General features: G+C 46.5%; 1 protein-coding gene and 1 long non-coding RNA gene across 2 annotated transcripts in view; one reads left to right on the forward strand and one right to left on the reverse strand.

Moving 5' to 3' along the window:
• Window positions 1-17108, reverse strand: part of ABCC11 (ATP binding cassette subfamily C member 11) — a 64673-nt gene that overhangs the window by 13646 nt on the left and 33919 nt on the right. Inside the window, exons 16-24 of the mRNA XM_021705834.1 lie at window positions 15993-16196; window positions 14608-14745; window positions 14432-14528; window positions 12801-12890; window positions 11823-11926; window positions 8531-8728; window positions 4272-4498; window positions 3788-3925; window positions 2411-2597 (exon numbers count right to left, since the gene is read on the reverse strand). Coding sequence (XP_021561509.1) covers window positions 2411-2597; window positions 3788-3925; window positions 4272-4498; window positions 8531-8728; window positions 11823-11926; window positions 12801-12890; window positions 14432-14528; window positions 14608-14745; window positions 15993-16196 — 1383 coding nt within the window. The remainder of the gene's footprint in view (window positions 1-2410; window positions 2598-3787; window positions 3926-4271; window positions 4499-8530; window positions 8729-11822; window positions 11927-12800; window positions 12891-14431; window positions 14529-14607; window positions 14746-15992; window positions 16197-17108) is intronic.
• Window positions 12827-14903, forward strand: LOC110594289. Its single transcript, XR_002481202.1, has 3 exons — window positions 12827-13083; window positions 13788-13887; window positions 14699-14903. It is a non-coding gene; the product is annotated as an uncharacterized LOC110594289 (long non-coding RNA).

Consider the following 17108-nt stretch of genomic DNA (forward strand, 5'->3'; position numbering starts at 1 on the left):
GCCCGCACACGAGAACCGTGCCCCGATCTTTGCCCCTCTGGCCTATGTCACGCGGCAACCAGGAGGGATTTCTGGCCTTAGTGACTCCAAGTCCCCTATGACACCATTTTGGTGCCTGTCACCAGTTGTGGAAGGCTTGGACGCAACTCTGCACTGGTGCGTGTGTGTGTGTGTGTGTGTGTGTGTGTGTGTGTCAGAGAGAGGAAGAAAGAGAAGGGAGTGAAGATGAGTGTGACCCACTAAGGACAAACCTGTCTCTCACCAGCTATGGGAACCAGGGTATGCTACTGAGCTCCAAAACTCTGGTCTCCTATCTGCAAGCCAGGAACAGTAACAGCTCACATTTACTGAGCATTTATTCTGGGCCAAGCACTATTCTAGGTGTTTAACATGCATTAACCCTCATGCTTACACATATTCCTCACAAATCTATAATCTTAGAACTTTTATTATCCTGGGCGCCTGGGTGGCTCAGTTGGTTAAGCGACTGCCTTCGGCTCAGGTCATGATCCTGGAGTCCCTGGATCGAGTCCCGCATCGGGCTCCCTGCTCAGCAGGGGGTCTGCTTCTCCCTCTGACCCTCCTCCCTCTCATGCTCTCTGTCTCTCATTCTCTCTCTCAAATAAATAAATAAAATCTTTAAAATAAAAAATAAAATAAAATAACAATAAAAAATTTAAAAAAAAAACATTGCAGTAAATCAGTTCAATAAAGCATTTGAGGGTGCTGAGCTGTTCTTTATATTTTCCTAAGGGCCCAAAGAAACATAGTCTCTTAATAAAGCAAAAGACTGTGGTCAGTGGTCAGTCATAAGAAAGAGTCACCGGGCGCGTGGGTGGCTCAGTTGGTTAAGTGACTGCCTTTGGCTCAGGTCATGATCCTGGAGTCCCTGGATCGAGTCCCGCATCGGGCTCCCTGCTCAGCAGGGAGGCTGCTTCTCCCTCTGACCCTCCCCCCTCTCATGTGCTCTCTCTCTCTCTCTCATTCTCTCTGTCTCAAATAAATAAATAAAATCTTTAAAAAAAAAAGAACTTTTATTATCTCTTTTTCACAAAATGAGGAATCCCAGGCGCCAGGAGGGTAAGAGGCTTCCCCAAAGTCACACTGCTAATAATGGGCAGAGCCTGGCTAGAACCCACATTCTAAACCACACAATCTTAACCACCCCGCTGTGGCTTGTGGAACATGGTGAGGATTCAACGCATCAAGGCACAGCAAGCACCTAGCAGGGTGCTGGCTCAGTGCAAGCATCTGGGGAATTCCATGTTATTGCCCTGGTCAGCTGTCTGTGAGTGTGAGCACTGCATAGCCATCCACATGGCCTGTGTGCCCTCAAAAGGCTCTGCACACGCACACATTGCTGTGGGTGTACAGGACTGTATGTTTATGCAGACATGTGACTGCTGCTGGGGCTCAACAAGGGGCAAGATGGAACCCCTTTGCAGACCCAAAAGAATGCCTCAGCATTGGGGCACCAGAGATCCAAAGCCAGTTAGAGACAAAGCCACACAGCTGCAGAGAAGGCTGCTAAGGAGGACCCCATGGGAGAGGGGTGCCCTGGAACTGTGCAGCCAGGGTTCCCTGAGATGGCTACAGAGCCAGCCTCTGGCCTCATGGCCCTCCATGGCTAACCCTTGCACAGGACTGACCCTATAGACATGAACCTCAGCCAGCAGGACCCTCTCATGTCCTGGGGAGCCAGGCGTGGGGGGACTCTTGCCAAGTGTGCAGACTGCTGCGCAGACATCAGAATCCCCTAGAGAATCTGTTTTTAAAATTAGATTCCAAGATCTCGCCCAACCAGTACTTGACTCTGAGTCCCCAAGGCTGTGCTCTGGAGCATGGTCGTCCTGTCGGCTGCGCAGGTGCCCAGATCGAGTATGCCTGCAAGGCTGAGGCCAAGCATTCTGCTTCAAGTCTCATGCACTTTAAAGCCTGAGAAGACCTGTTCCAGGAGAGGGACTGGACGCTTCCTTAGATAACTCAGAGAAGTCTGACAGCTGAATCCAGGTATGAATAGTAAAATGAAAAGACGCCAGCCAGCAAACCAGGAGGTCAATGTTCTTACTCTGGCTCTGCTTCTAATGCTCTGTGCATTCAGACAACTCCTTCCATCTCTGGGCTTCGGTTTCCCCATCTGCACAATGAGAGGGTTGGACTCGGCCTCCTGTGGGCTCTATGCAATCCCAATATTCCAAGATTCCATTAAATAGCTTTCAATACACACTACCCAGTTCAGAGATGACAGGGAAACAGAGGAAAGCAGCAGATTCAGAAGACCAAGCACATAACTCATAAGATCACAAATGGCCAAAACCCAAGGTGTTATCAAAGTCCCATGAAATGAACCCCCTGGGTCTGCCCACAGGCCTCAAGCCAAGCCCCTGCTGTCTGAGAGCCCCTCCCTCACCTGCAGGACGAGGCTAATAGCCATGGCTTTATAGGAATAGGAGGCAGAGGAGATGCCAAAAACCACGAACAAGGCCACAGCGAAGGACAGCAGGTTGGTCATGATCTCCAGCCTCAGTGAGATCCATCTCGAGGAAGACAGGAACATCAGCAGGTAGTTATTCTGTATATCACTCAGCCTCTTAAACCTAAGAAAGGACGACCACATGTGCTTGTCTAACCCAGAGTTTTGTGAGACTGGATACTGGTTGCTTCCTCCAGCATGCAGCTCCCCACTCCCACCAAAGGAACCTGACTTTCCTTCAGGGGCCTCCTCCCTGGAGTTGACCTGACCGCAGACTTTGGAGTAGGCTCTGACCAACTTAGGGCTCTCAGCACAGGCTCTTCCAGCCTTGATGATTGGTTCATCTTCAGTTGGGGTAAGTTCCCTAACTGGGCCAATGAGAGTGAATAAATGCCAGGATCTGTGAGTGAGTAAAGGGAAGCAACTCCTTCCCAGTATCTATCCACCTTGGGGTGGGGGCTGTGCCTGTCTTGTTCACTGCTGCCTTCCCAGTGGGTGCCGAGTACCTGTAGGTGAATGAATGCATCGCTCTAGGATGCCCTCAGTCCCAGCATCTGCACAATCCTTGAGTGCTCCCCAGTGCTGCTGGGAGAGCTGGTGCCGTGGTTCCTCCAATATTCCAGTTAACCAACACACGCCGTCTTCCACGCTCAAGTGTTACCAGGCTTCGAGCCTGGCTAGATGCCACCTTACCCCCCACCCAGCTGCAGGTCACCTCTTTCCCTCCTGAACTCTTATGGCCTTTTATCTGCTTTTTTCCTATGCTGTCAGTCATATTCAACCCTGTCTTACCACAAAAATATGTGTCTGTGTCTCCTGTCTGCCACCAAACTAGGAGCATCTTATGGTTCAGGGCAGACCATGTGTGACTGATCTTTACAAATGGGTAAGTTCATATGACACAATGAAGTCTCAGCAGCAATCATAGGATGTTTTTGTTGGTTTCAACAAACATTTAGAAGGCAAATCTATAGGTATGAATAGTGAAGGAAATTCCATGTATTCCTTGTATTTTATTAAAATTAGATACCTATTTGGAAGTGAAAGGAAAAAACATGCAAGAAGCGCTGGCCCAGCAATACTTCTTACTAATAATTATGTTAATACATGTATGCAACGTCCACAGATCTTTAAGGTTTACAGACATTTTCCATGTCACTTACATTTGTTATTCCTATAAGCATTTCCTCAGAGAAATAAGTGGAATAAAACAGTGTGAAGAGGACTCTGTTCCCTGATGCTCAGCTTCCTACTTTCCTGCTTCCCACCATCCCCACAGCTCTATCATCCTCAGACGGCAACAGCAGGACTCACTTGCTGATGAAGTCTTCAATTTTTCCATAGACATGGATGGAGCTCAGGCCCTGCACAGTGGTGAGGATGTGGGAGAACAGAGGGGAGCGGCTGTAGTTCTCCAGTCTCTTGAACGTTTTGATGGCCCTCTTAAACTTCCTGCATCAAGAATGAGAGGGAGTTGGGGCACCTGGGTGGCCCAATCGGTTAAGTGTCTGCCTTCAGCTCAGATCATGATCATGGGGTCCTGGGATCAAGCCCCATGTCGGGCTCTGCACTCAGCACGGAATCTGTTTGATTCTCTCTCTTTCTCTGCCCCTCCCCCCACTTGTGCTCTCTTCTCTCTCTCTCTCTCAACTAAATAAATAAAATCTTTAAAAAAAAAAAATAAGATGAGAGGGAGTGACCTGGACCATCCACCTCAGGGACCACCCAGTTCTATGTAGATTCCAGCCTCATATCCCAAGTCATAAACCCAGCTCACAAGCAAAAAGAACCCACTTACAAATAATAAATAATGCAAATAGTGACTAATATGACTCCCATCAGCAGGATGTATGGAGACAGCACACTGACAGCCAACAAGATGGCAACCACCATCAAAGACAGGAGCAGGAACTCTTCAGCAACAACGGGCAACAACTGGTCCAGCGCATCCAAGTCCCCCTTAAAGCAGTTCAGGAGTCGGCCTGTTGGGGTTGTGTCAAAGAAGCTCATGGGGGAGCCAGAAACCTGCAGGGACAAAAGCAACCCAGATCAACAGAGAGCTGCTGGCCTTGCTCTGGGACTTGAGGATGATGTCAGTTACCCTCAGGCTCTGAAGATGTGCCAGATCCAGCCTAAGGGGCGTGCAGGGGAGGAAGTGTAGAGCAATGGTTACAAGCATGAGCTCCACAATCAATCTGCTGGGTTCCAGGGTTACCCCACTCCTCCACCTGCTGCTGTGTGACTTTGGGCTTAAGTTACTTAACCCCTCGGAGTCTCAATGTCCTTATTTGTAAAATGGGGATGATAACGACACTTCACAGAGTTGTGGTGAAGATTGCACACTTCTGCAAATAGACTAAAAACTTCTGAGTTGTGCAACTTTATTAAAAGGGTGAATTTTATGATTATGTGAATTATATTTCAATAAAGCTGTTGGAAGAAAGAAAGAAAGAAAGAAATCCCAATATTCCAAAATTCCATTAAATAGCTTTCAATACAGACTGCCCAGTTCAGAGGTTACAGGGAATCAGAGGAAAGCAGCAGATTCAGAAAGAAAGAAAAGAAAGAAAGAAAGAAAGAAAGAAAGAAAGAAAGAAAGAAAGAAAGGAAGAAAGAAAGAAAGGAAGAAAGAAAAAAAGAGGGGCGCCTGGGTGGCTCAGTTGGTTAATCATCTGCCTTTGGCTCGAGTCATGATCCCGGGGTCCTGGGACGGAGCTCTGCATCAGGCTCCCTGCTTAGCGGGGAATCTGCTTCTCCCTCTCCCTCTGCCTGCCTCTCTGCCTGCCTCTCTGCCTACTTGCGATCTCTCTCTCTCTGTCAGATAAATAAATAAAATCTTGAAAGAAAGAAAGGAAGGAAGGAAGGAAGGAAGGAAGGAAGGAAGGAAGGAAGGAAGAAAGAAAAGAAGAAAGAAAAAGAGAAAGAAAGAAAGAAAGAAAGAAAGAAAGAAAGAAAGAAAGAAAGAAGGAAGGAAGGAAGGAAGGAAGGAAGGAAGGAAGGAAGGAAGGAAGGAAGGAAGGAAGGAAGGAAAGAAGGAAGGAAGGAAGGAGAAAGAAAGACAAGAGGTAATACACTGAAAGTCTCAGAATAGTTCCTGCCTCCTAATTAACATTCCATTAACACTAGCTCTGATTATTTTCCACAGATGGGACCATTTTCCAGAATCGCCAAAGATTAGTAACAGCAATTCCACTGCGGTTGCATATGACTTGGTGTCTTGGGTAGAATTTAAGCATGACCGCCTCTTCTTGAAGGTGGTGTCCTAACTTGATCTCTAAAAGCAGTGGACAGGAGACCCTTTGGAGATCAAAGAACATTTCATACTAGAAGGGCTTTAACAAAAGCATCTAGTTTAGTGTATTCATTTTACAGATGAGGAAACTTAAGCCCAGAAAAAGGGAGGCTGCTCAGCAATCTGCTCAAGGTCACCCAAGTAGTTAACAGCAAAACCATGACCAGACCTCCCAGGGCTCCCTGACCCCCCTGCCCCAGCACAGCCATGCTCTTTACAGAAGGCATTTCTTAAAGATTCATGGCACTGAGCTGCTGACCAATTGACCCCTTTATTTCCCTATGTATTTCTCAAGCTGTAACACAAGAAAAAGACATAAATAGAAGTTAATCATATCTATTAAGGCCAAAAGCAAAGGAAGGAATGAAGGGGGAGGAGGAAATTGCATTTTGATTATTAAACAGGTTTTTTTTTTTTTTTTTAAGATTTTATTTATTTATTTGAGAGAGAGTGAGAGAGAGCATGAGAGGGGAGAGGGTGAGAGGAAGAAGCAGACTCCCCACTGAGTGGGGAGTGCATTTTGATTATTAATAAACAGTAATTATTAGAATCATGAAGTGTCCCTTATAGCAGATCTCACTGCAAATACCTGGATGCTGCTGACCAAGTACTGTTCACATTCATGTTTAGGCTCTAAGGTAGGAGGGGGAGGCAGTGAGGTTGGGAGGGGCAGATGATGAGTTTCCTCACTTTTTCTGCCTCTAAATTATCTTCCATCTTCTCTCCAGAATCTTTTGTGAAATACATGAGCAAAAGCAACAAAAACTGTCACGATCACTTCAAGAAATCACAGTCACCCTCTCCCCCAAGACTGAGTACTCATGGGGGGCGAGGGGCGTGTGGTGCAGGGAGAGAGGTGCACAGGAACAGGGTACAGCTCAGCTGTGGTGTGACTAAGCCGTCTTTGTGAGAACCCACCATCACTCAGGATTAGGAACAGATGGTGGGGACATGGAGAAAGGGTTTCTGGTGCCCCATAAGTGCCAAAATAATCTGTTTTTGCAGTTTGTTATGTTTGTAGTTGAGCCAATTATCTCAAAGGTTTGTCCTTCACTGTGATTATTTAAAACTACAAAGGCAAATTTAAAATCAATCAAGACATAAAAGGACTACAAAAAGGAACATATTTTAAATACAAAGCATATTTTCTAATGAAAAAAAAAACTTAAAAAAAAATAAAATAGGAATTATCACTTTGAGGCCTGAGCACTGGATATTTCCAGAATCTTGGAGTGCAGAGTCAGAACCTTAGAGGCCATAGTAAAGTTAGTAAAGAGTGTCTGGCCTCAGGTAGAATATTCCTCTCCTGCTTTCTAGTTCCACCAAGCCAGCTGCTTTATCTGAGGTGTGGGGAAATGCCTCCACCTCATCCTCCCCACATTGAAACATAATTTGCATTCAGTCTACAAGGAATGATGGATGTCCTCCTCACCTCCGGAGAACACCCATGAAAATCCCTGCTCTAACCCTCTGAGCACCTGCCCTCCAGGACTCCAGTTCCCCAGGAAAGCTCTGCTTCTCTTCACCTCCTAATTTAAGCTGGCTAAAGTGCTTCAACTCATCCTTTAGATCATAGCAGAGAGGTCCCTTCCTCCAGGAAGTCTTCTTGGACTCCCATCCTTCCCTCCACCAGTCACATGCTGGGGTTAGGTGCCTGTTAAGTTCTTAGGATCCCAGAGGCCCCCACCCAGTGAGTAATTTTGCACACTATGTTACAACAGCCTGTTTTCTCATTGGTCTTCCTGAATAGACTATAAGGCCATAATGGCCCGAACCATACCTGCATTGTTCATTCACCACTGTAAGCCCAATGCCCACCCCAGAACCTGCACATAGTAACATTTGGTGAGGGGGAGTGCAATGACATTTCCAGGAGGCAATGTGATACTACAGAAAGTTTGGTATTTTAACCATAACACATTCTCACCATAACACACAAGGATTTCAATCTTCTCATATGTAAAATAAGGATGATAGCACCACTTCAAAAGGAACCTGGGACAATTCTACAACTCTATGTGTGACAACGCTCAGCCAACAGAGGCCAGCATTGGTATGACCATTGACCCTCCAGCAAGGGACACTAAACTTGTAGAATCATACTGTCAGCAGCAGGAGAGCTTCCATGCACCCAGCTCATTCCGTAGCCTGCTCCCACCCACGTAGTAGCCCAGTGTGTACTTGCAACTAGATGACATTCTGGAAAAGGCAAAACTATGGAGACAATGAGAAAGATCAGTGGTTGTCAGGATTTTGGAGGGGGGCGGTGTATAGGTAGAGTACAGAGGATTTTTATGGCAGTGAAACTATTCTGTATTCTGTATAAAGTGCTGTATAAAGTGCTAAAGAGGGGATGTATAGGTAGAGCACAGAGGATTTTTATGGCAGTGAAACGATTCTGTACACTTTATGGCAGATACATGTCAGTATATATTTGCCCAAACCCATAGAATGTATAATGCAAAGAGTGAGCCTTAATGTAAACCATGGATTTTAGATGATGATGATGATGATAATAAATGCATTGATATTGACTCATCAATTGTGATAAACATCTTACACTAATGCAAGATATTAATAACAGGAGAAATTGGGAGATTGGTGAGGGACATATGAGAACTCTGTATTTTCCACTCAATTTTTCTTAAATTGAAAACTACTCAAAAAAATAAAGTCTAGTAATTAAAAAGAAAGAAAAAAAGAAAAAGAAAACTGGGCGAGGTCAGTCATCGGCCTGCAGCCACAGCTGACGCCCAGGCCCACACCTTGTTGAAGAGCTCGTTGTGCAATGCTGAGGATGCTTCCCTCGTGATCTTGGTGAAAGCCCCCGAGGAGCAGACACCCATGCAGATTAGTAGCAGGATACTGAGGCCATACACCAGTTGGTAGTACAACAGCTGAGGGTTGTCCAGTATGTCGCCTGGATCTACAGTAGTTCCATTGCTCTCTTGGCTGCTATTGGTCTTCAAGAAAGAACAGAGAGGATGGTTTGATAAGAAATATAGTTGGTCTTGTTCCCAGTTCCTGGCACAGAGCTCCTAAAATCCCTGTAATTTCCTAAGTGATAGGGGTGCTGGGAGCATCTTTTGTTCTAATATTTGGCCTTTGACTCTGGCTCCTGACATAAGAGTTTCTAAGACCCTTGGAGTCTCTGGAGCAATTAGAGTGTCTTTTTGTAGCTAGAGGGATGGCTGGTGGGGGAAAGGGGGCTAGACGGCTTCAGGATGGAGAACTGGTCACCAGAAGGACCAAACCATGAGTAGGAGATTGGAACTTTCAACCCCACCCCCCATCCTCTGTGTGGGGAGAGGAGCTGGAGGTTGAATTAATAATTGATCATGCCTGTGGGATGAAACCACCATAAAGATCCCCAAAGCATAGGGTTCAGAAAGCTTCTGGGTTGATGAACACATCCACATGTCAGGAGGGTTGTGCACCCCAACTCCACAGAGACAGAAGCTCCTGCACCCAGAGGCCTTCTAGATCTATGTTACTGCTTCATCTGGCCGTTCATCTGTATCCTTTATTATATCCCTTCTAATAAACTGGTGAAAGTATTCCCTGAGTTCTGTGAGCCATTTTAGCAAATGATCAGATCCAAAAAGGGGGTCATGGGAACCCCCAACTGATAGCTGGTCTGCCGGAAGTATAGGAGGTCCAGACTTGTGATTGGCCTCTGAAGCACAGACAGTCTTGTGGGACTGAACCCTTAACGTGGGGAGTCTCCACTAACTCCAGGTACTGTCAAAACTGAGGGAATTGTAGGACACACAGATGGTGTTGGGCGTTAGAGAATTGGTTAATTTGGGGAAAAACCTGCACATTTGTTATCAGAAGCGTTGTGTAGGAATAGAGGAAAACAGTGAGTTTTCCTTCTTTGGGGAGTCAGATCACCTGAATTCATGGAGAAATTCAATGGGGAGAGAAAAATCCTTCTTCCCGGGGCCACATTTAGACTCAGTAGCTGGTATGGGATGAAACTATATATGGAAACCTTCCTGCTTGGTGTTTTGCTTTTCCCTTCCTCTTCCTCTTCACTGCCCTCCCCTGGATTAGGCCCTCATTGTCTGTCTGTCGTGGACCACTATAGCAGCAGGCAAACTAGTCTGTCTCCCGACTCCAGCTCTTCCCTCCATGCACCACCCACTCTACTCTGATTGTTCTAAACTCAGCTCCCTGAGTGACTTCTCTTCATCCCTCTCTCAATGCATCTTTGTCCCAAGGCAGCCTGATTTCTAATGAGGCCTATTTTCTTCTGCCAGGGTAGAAAATGGCTTGATAAATTCACTCTATGGTGTTAGAAATTTGTGAGATTGTCACATAGCATCATCCCTCGTGCTTCTACATTCTTCACTGTGATGAAGGAAGAGCTTGGGAACTCGGTTCCCCAGACTCCCGCCAGCATGGTCTCAGGTTAGATTCTGCCAAAGAGAGGCAATCATACGAAATCTCAAAGCTGAAAGAGAAGAAGCCATCACACGCTGGTGGAAATTGTGGACATGTGGGTGGGATGTGGAGTTTGGCCAGTGGCTTGCAGGTGCTCTTCTGAGAATCAGCCACTTTAGTGCTGCCTGCTGAGGTCACTGGAGCCCTTCCAATGATTGTGTGGTCTCTAATTCCTATATTAAATCTGTGGGAGCTCTAAATACTTCAAGTGGCTTCTGTTTTCCTGAGCAAACCCTGCCTGACACATGACTCAAAAGTTAACCAAGTAGGGGCGCCTGGGTGGCTCAGTTGGTTGAACGACTGCCTTCGGCTCAGGTCATGATCCTGGAGTCCTGGGATCGAGTCCCGCGTCGGACTCCCTGCTCGGCGGGGAGTCTGCTTCTCCCTCTGACCCTCCTCCCTCTCATGCTCTCTGTCTCTCATTAAAAAAAAAAAAAAAAGTTAACTAAGTAGACATCTAGGCAAACATGGCTTGGAATCAGAGCACCAAGTTCAAGTCCCGGTGGGAGACTTCACATCCCAGGGCAGGTTCTTTTTCCTCTCCAAGCACAGTTTCTTCTGTAAAATGGAGACAATGCCTACATCGAAACGTGGTTGGGAAGATTAATGAATTAACCAGGCACATAATGGCTGAGAACTGCAGGTTTCTCAACACAGAACAACTCCATCCAAACCCCTGCACTAAAAAACTTAATCAAACTTCAGCATGGCTTGTAGTGGCTCAAGGCATGCCCCTGCCCCCCATCAAAATGCCTGCCTAAGGAAGCTCAACCATCACCAGGAAAAGTTACCATTTGTTGTAGCCAACACCTGATGGCATGCCCCAAACCTCCCTTTCTCAGAGCACTTACTAAAAAGCACTCATAACTATGAATATATAACTCCTACAACTCAAAGCATCTCTCCCAAGGATCTGGGAACCATGCCTTTGAAATGTCTCCCAATCTCTGTGGAAGATTAGAGTCCTAATTTTAATAACTGCCAGCAAGCAGACACAGCTGACCTCAACACATTCACACACTCCATCCCTTGGTAAATTTTACTCCTCTAAATCTACTGAACCCCCATATTCATTCTCCCTTTAAAATGTTGAAATCACCTGTGCACAAATGGGAATGGCTCTCAGCTCTTTCCCCTGACGACAGTAGTGACTGAGTAAAATGTGTTTTCCCTGCTTTCACTAATATCAGCTGTGCTTATATTTGATGTGGCCTCCCTGCCTCCAACAAAGGGTGCAGATGCACATTTTAAATAAAGCAAAGTGAGAAGGCAAACAGCTACCAAAGGCAAAATCACTAAGGTGGAATGTAAGGTATTCTTGAGGACCCGTCGGGGCAGAAACCTCTTGGTTTTGTTCCGACGAGACTGCACCCATGACCACTCATTCTGTGAACACAGGAGGCCATAGCTAGGAGGGAGCCCCGCTATATTCTGGCTCTCAGAGGTCCTCTCCAGAACTCTTCCATTTGTGGACTTAGCAACAGCAGGCTCTGGGCTTGTCATAGGGTGCCACAACCCATACTCTGACCCTCATGGGGCCCAAGGATTAGGAAGCTGCCCTACTCCATATCAGCCCACAGAAACACACCCCACTCCCACCATGACACTTACCCCTGAGCCCTGCTCTAACCAATGGCTCAGCCACCAGAAGTTGAAGGTCGTGAGGAAGATGATCACCATCATGAGAAAGAAAACAACAGCAGAGACCATGTAACCTGGGGAGGGAGAGAAGGAGTAACACACAGGTGCCACAAGAAGGTGAAGGGCAATGGCTGATAAAGCTGCTCAGCCATCCCAAGCCCTTGGATCATCCTGACCTGCATCTTTGGATGCCTTGGAGGACTGGAAAGGGCTTGGTTCCAAGGTTAGAAAGCCCAGGGGTCAAATCCTGACTCTACTACTTACAGGTTTTATTAGCCTGGGCAAAGTACCAAACGTCAGTGACATTCCACTTCTTTACCTGTGAACCAACCAAACCACAGTCCACACTCCCAACCACCTCCTCATCAAACTCATACAGCAAGCCCATATCCCTGCCCTAAACCCAAGGCCGGGTGCCAGATAACTAGGGACCACTCCTATAGCCCAGAGCCCCCCCCCCCCAAGACTTATTCAAACTATATAATCCTAAATTTACTCAGCATACCTACCCTGCCTTACCTACTCCTTCCCACAAAAAAACAATAAAGGCTTCCAGCCATGTTTTCCCTTCCCTCTGCCTTCTGACCAACCCAGTGCTTCTCCATGTGGCCCTGCATGGCAAGCCATGTCTCTTGTTTTTAGGGATCTGTGAACATAAACTTCTCCCTTTGTGACATTTCCATGTCTGCATGTCTTACCATATCTGATTAAAATAAATCCCAGGTACATTTTAACACAACATGAAACCTAACTTCCAGCACGGACTATGGTGGTAGAGTTACTATAGTTGATGGTGGCTGAGATTGGAATTGTGCAAGTCAAGCCCATGACTGGCATGACTACCCTGTGCCTCCCTGCTTTGCATGACTGCACACATTCCAGTCTGACCCAGTTTCAGGGGCAGGGCCAGTCAGAGAGAGAGCCCCGGGCAAAACTGACAGACCATACCTCCACTTGCCCGGATGTAGTGGTGGTAGACACTCCATCCCAGGGACCCTTCTTCCATCTTCTCCTTCTTTGTGAGCTGATTTTCCAGCACTGGGTGAGAGTAAGAGAAGAAAGAAATGATATGACTTTCAATCGCTTGCATGTCTCTCAAGGTCAAGAAGAGCTTTTACAAAGCGTTCTTCCCCTGGCTTCCATGCTTTCCCAGCCTCCTCACTTTCCAGCTTCAGTGCCCTACCCAAGCCCGACTCTAACCAGCATGCTTCCACGGAAGACTCTGCTGAAGGTAACTCTTGACCTGGACTCCAGAACCCAGAAAGAGGTTTCGTCTCCAGCCATTCAATAACCCTGGGTGGGTGGGGGGATGGGGGCGTTCCAAGAACTTGTTGGGGTGGGAGAGGCAGCAGGAGAGAATGAAGAAAGCAATGATCTGGGACCAGAAAACTGGGTTCCACAATGGTCATTACAATACTGTGCAATCTCAGGCAAATCACTTAAACTCTCTGTTTCCTCATCTGACAACTGGCAGGTCTATATAGATGGTTGCTAAGATGTTTTGCAGCAGTATGCTTCTGAGAAGTCCTCGGAAAACAGCTGTAGCACTAGCTCAGGCAGACTCTTGTCCTAGAGCAGGGCAGGAAGAGCAGTACATGAAAGTACCAGTAGATGCTGACGATGATGAGAGCAACAACAGGAAGCAGCACTGTGGGGTTGTCTGTTGTCTCTGCCTGAGGCTCTCCCTTCTTCTAATAACACCCTAATTTCTCCTGGGGAAGAGGGCTCTCTTCCTGGAATTTGAATCTTGAGGGAACTCACACTAGGATGGGAAATATTTGGAGTAGGTTTTCTTCAAAAAATTCTGCACCTATTCGGGCTACTTACACCCTAAAATTGCTGAGGCCCGGTTCCTCAACTTTTCCTTTGATTCTGTGATCTACACTTTTTCCTTCCAATTATTTTTCTGCTCACATCATTTTCCGACTTTCACAGCTTAAAACGCTCTTGGTGACAGGAGGCTCCACCATGTCGGGCGTTATCCTGAGGCCTCCCTACACCCGACTGCGTCTTACCTCCACGACAACACTGCAAAGTAAGGCACTATTACCTTCACTTTTGCAAATGAGGGTTCAGAGTGGTTATGTTGCTTGGCCAAGGTCACGGAACTTTGTAAGCAGAGAGCTAGAATTCAAATCCAGAACTGTCTTTCTGCCCTGCTGCCCTGTCTTAGAGAAGACAAGGCCCTGAGCTTCTGGATATCCAAGACTGGGCCCAATTCATTTCTGATTTCTAATACCTTTGTTTTCAACAAACATGTAATGCATGAATGTCTAAATGCCTTACAGTTAAATTTATGCTGCTCTGGGCCAACACCACCCACACCCTGCCTCTGCCTCTGCACACCCTCAGCTCTGCCTCCCACAGCATTCACCTCTAGGATCCTCAGGCCTCCTGACCAGCACAGTCCGCACCCCACAGCCCTCAACTACATGGATCTATAACCTGTGTGTGTGATGTCTAGGATCCTAGACAGTGAGGGACATGGCCCCGTCTGGGGTCCAGGAGGAGATGCCAGCACCTCTGGAGGAGCCAGGCAGGTTGGCAGATGTGCTCTCCCTTCTCCCCAGCACCATTACCAGCATTTTCATGGAAAGGCTCTTCCTGGCTGGTGGTCTGGGCCTGCCCTTGCCCCTGAGGGTCTTCTGCTGGCCTTGCTGTGTCCTGCAGTTTGTCCTGGGGAGAAAGCACATGCCATGAATGCAGGGGGTGCTCCTCCCTGTGGGTAGTAAGGGTGCGGTGGGGTGGAAATTACCTGTGTCGTTCCTCCTCCATGCATCTTCTGGATGAGTTCAGCGTATCGCCCCTTTTTCTGTATTAATTCATTGTGAATTCCCTTTTCACAGATTTTCCCATCTTCTAAGAAAATGATCTGGTCACAAAATGCTAAATACTGAAGAGTCAGAAGAAATAAGGCCTTCAGTAAGCATACAAAAAGATATTCAACTTCACCATTCGAAAGGAAAATGTAAATTTAAATCATAATAAAATGTTATTTTGTATACCCACATTGGCAAAAATCTTAAAACACTGCGTAAGTCCAAGCACTGGTGATGACTGGAGGTATAGGGAACTCTCGTAAAAGGTAGGTGTTGTTATAGATTAGTGCAAATACTTGGGAAAACAACTTGATAATATCTAGTAAAATTAAATATTTAAGAATTATGAACCAACAACTGGACTCTTAAACCTCTACTCCACCAAACTCGCAGATGTGCAAAAAGACACATATAAAAATATGTACGCCGAAGCATTTTTTTTTTTTTGTAAAAGTGAAAAATGGAAAACAACCTCGATGTCCATCCTAGGGGAATAAATTCTGGTATATTCAGATATTGGAATGCTATATCAGTGAGAATTAAATCAAGTTGTGTGTATCAACATGGAAGATCTCAAAAATATAATGCCGAGCAAAACAAGCAAATTACTGAAGGACATAGAAAGTAAACTGTCAATTATATAAAGCTTTAAAATATGCAGAAGGACACTTTATCATGTCTAGAGATTTATACACGTGTTGTAAGGGTATGGAGACCTGCACGAGAAAGACCAATAGCAAAGTGAGGGGACAGAATGCAATCTGAGAGGCGATCTGTGTTCATGTCATGTGGGTGATAGACACATGGGTTTTCAGTAAATTATTTTATAAACTGTCTTTATGTCTGAAATACTTTGTACCCTTCCCAAAATAGGCCAAAATGGAAGGAGAGGGATAAATAATAAATACGTCTTGAGGCCAAAACCAAGTATGGAAATACCTAGGGTAAAGGCATTACAAGAGGCAGCCCCACCCCCACATGGTCACTGCACTTCATCAAAGAACATGAGACTTGGGAAATTCTTCTCTGAAAGTTCTGTTTTCTTTTTCCATAACTTTAAAAGCAGGAGCCAACCCATAAAATCTTGAAGGAGACCTTCAAATCTGGTTTCAATTTTTCCCAGCCACAGAAATCTTTTACCAGCCTGTCCTCTCCACGTGGAAAGCAGAAGAGATCCAGGTTTTTTATAGTGCTCCTCAAATGTTGAGGTTAGTCTGAGATGAAGGGGTAGCCACGGTGAGGTTGTTACAGAATCAATGGCAGAAACGTGAGGATCTACATTAGCCATCAGTCGTGGCCAGAGCCCTGGAAGGGTGGTCACCTGCAGCTGGTGGGTCACCAGAATGACCGTCTTCCCCCTGAGCATCTTCTTAATGCACTCCTCAAAGATGTGCTTCCCCACGTGGGTGTCCACAGCGGACAGGGGGTCGTCTAGCAGATAGAGCTCGCGGTCAGAGTAGACGGCACGGGCCAGGCTGATCCTCTGCTTCTGCCCCCCAGAGAGGTTGAGGCCCCGCTCCCCGATCTGCAAACAGACAGCCAAAGGCACTGTGTCTAGAGGATGAGCCCAGTGAGGTGTGCTCAAACCAGCCAGGTGGCCAGATGTGACAGACTGAACCCCCTCAGTGCACACTCCTAGACACCTCGTGATTGGGCACCCCTGGTATTTAAAAATTTTTTTTCAAAATTTGCTTAGTAGGGAATGAAAAACTGATTTTCAGTTAATTAAAATCTTGTAACTCACAATTAGATGCAATGTTTCTAAACCCTTCAACATCTCAGTTGACATTTTAAAACTTTAGCAATTTAGTTAATAAAACAAATCATTCCTAAGAAAGAGCACCTCCTTACATCTTATTTGGGTTTTAAATCTCTGTTGACAGCAACCATCCACTTGCAGGACCATCAGCCCTCGTTGTTGAAGACGGCACTGAGCACAGCCAACTCCATAGGACAGGGCTACAATGGCCGGAAGGGGCTCTATTGTTGCTGTCATGGGAAGGACCACCTTACACAACGCCTTACGTCAGGAGATACTAAGAGTCATTAACAAGCAACCAGAATTACTGAACAGCATGTGCAGACTATCATGCCAGGCACCTGCTGGCTGGCCTTCCCTCAGTCAGCCCTGAGGACAAGGGCGCCAGGGGCTAAGTCCCAGTCCCTGCTCTACCATGAACTCTTGCGGTCTCTGTAGAAAAGCAGCAGAGTCTAAAGAGCAGCAGGGTGACCTCTAGTCACTACCCTGCCTCTGGTTCAGCACCGTGTGCCCTTGGACAGGCTGCTTTGCCCAGGGCCAAGGCTTAGTTTCGCATTCAGTCCTCACTCAGCAGATGCTTACTTAAGTGCCTACTGTGCTCGCATGATAAGCTAACACCCACTCCAGCTGAGCATGTTCACCCCACTTTGTATGTATCAACTCATCTAAACCTCAAGC

Source organism: Neomonachus schauinslandi, chromosome 16, assembly GCF_002201575.2.
Source record: "Neomonachus schauinslandi chromosome 16, ASM220157v2, whole genome shotgun sequence".
Taxonomy (NCBI): Eukaryota; Metazoa; Chordata; class Mammalia; order Carnivora; family Phocidae; genus Neomonachus; species Neomonachus schauinslandi.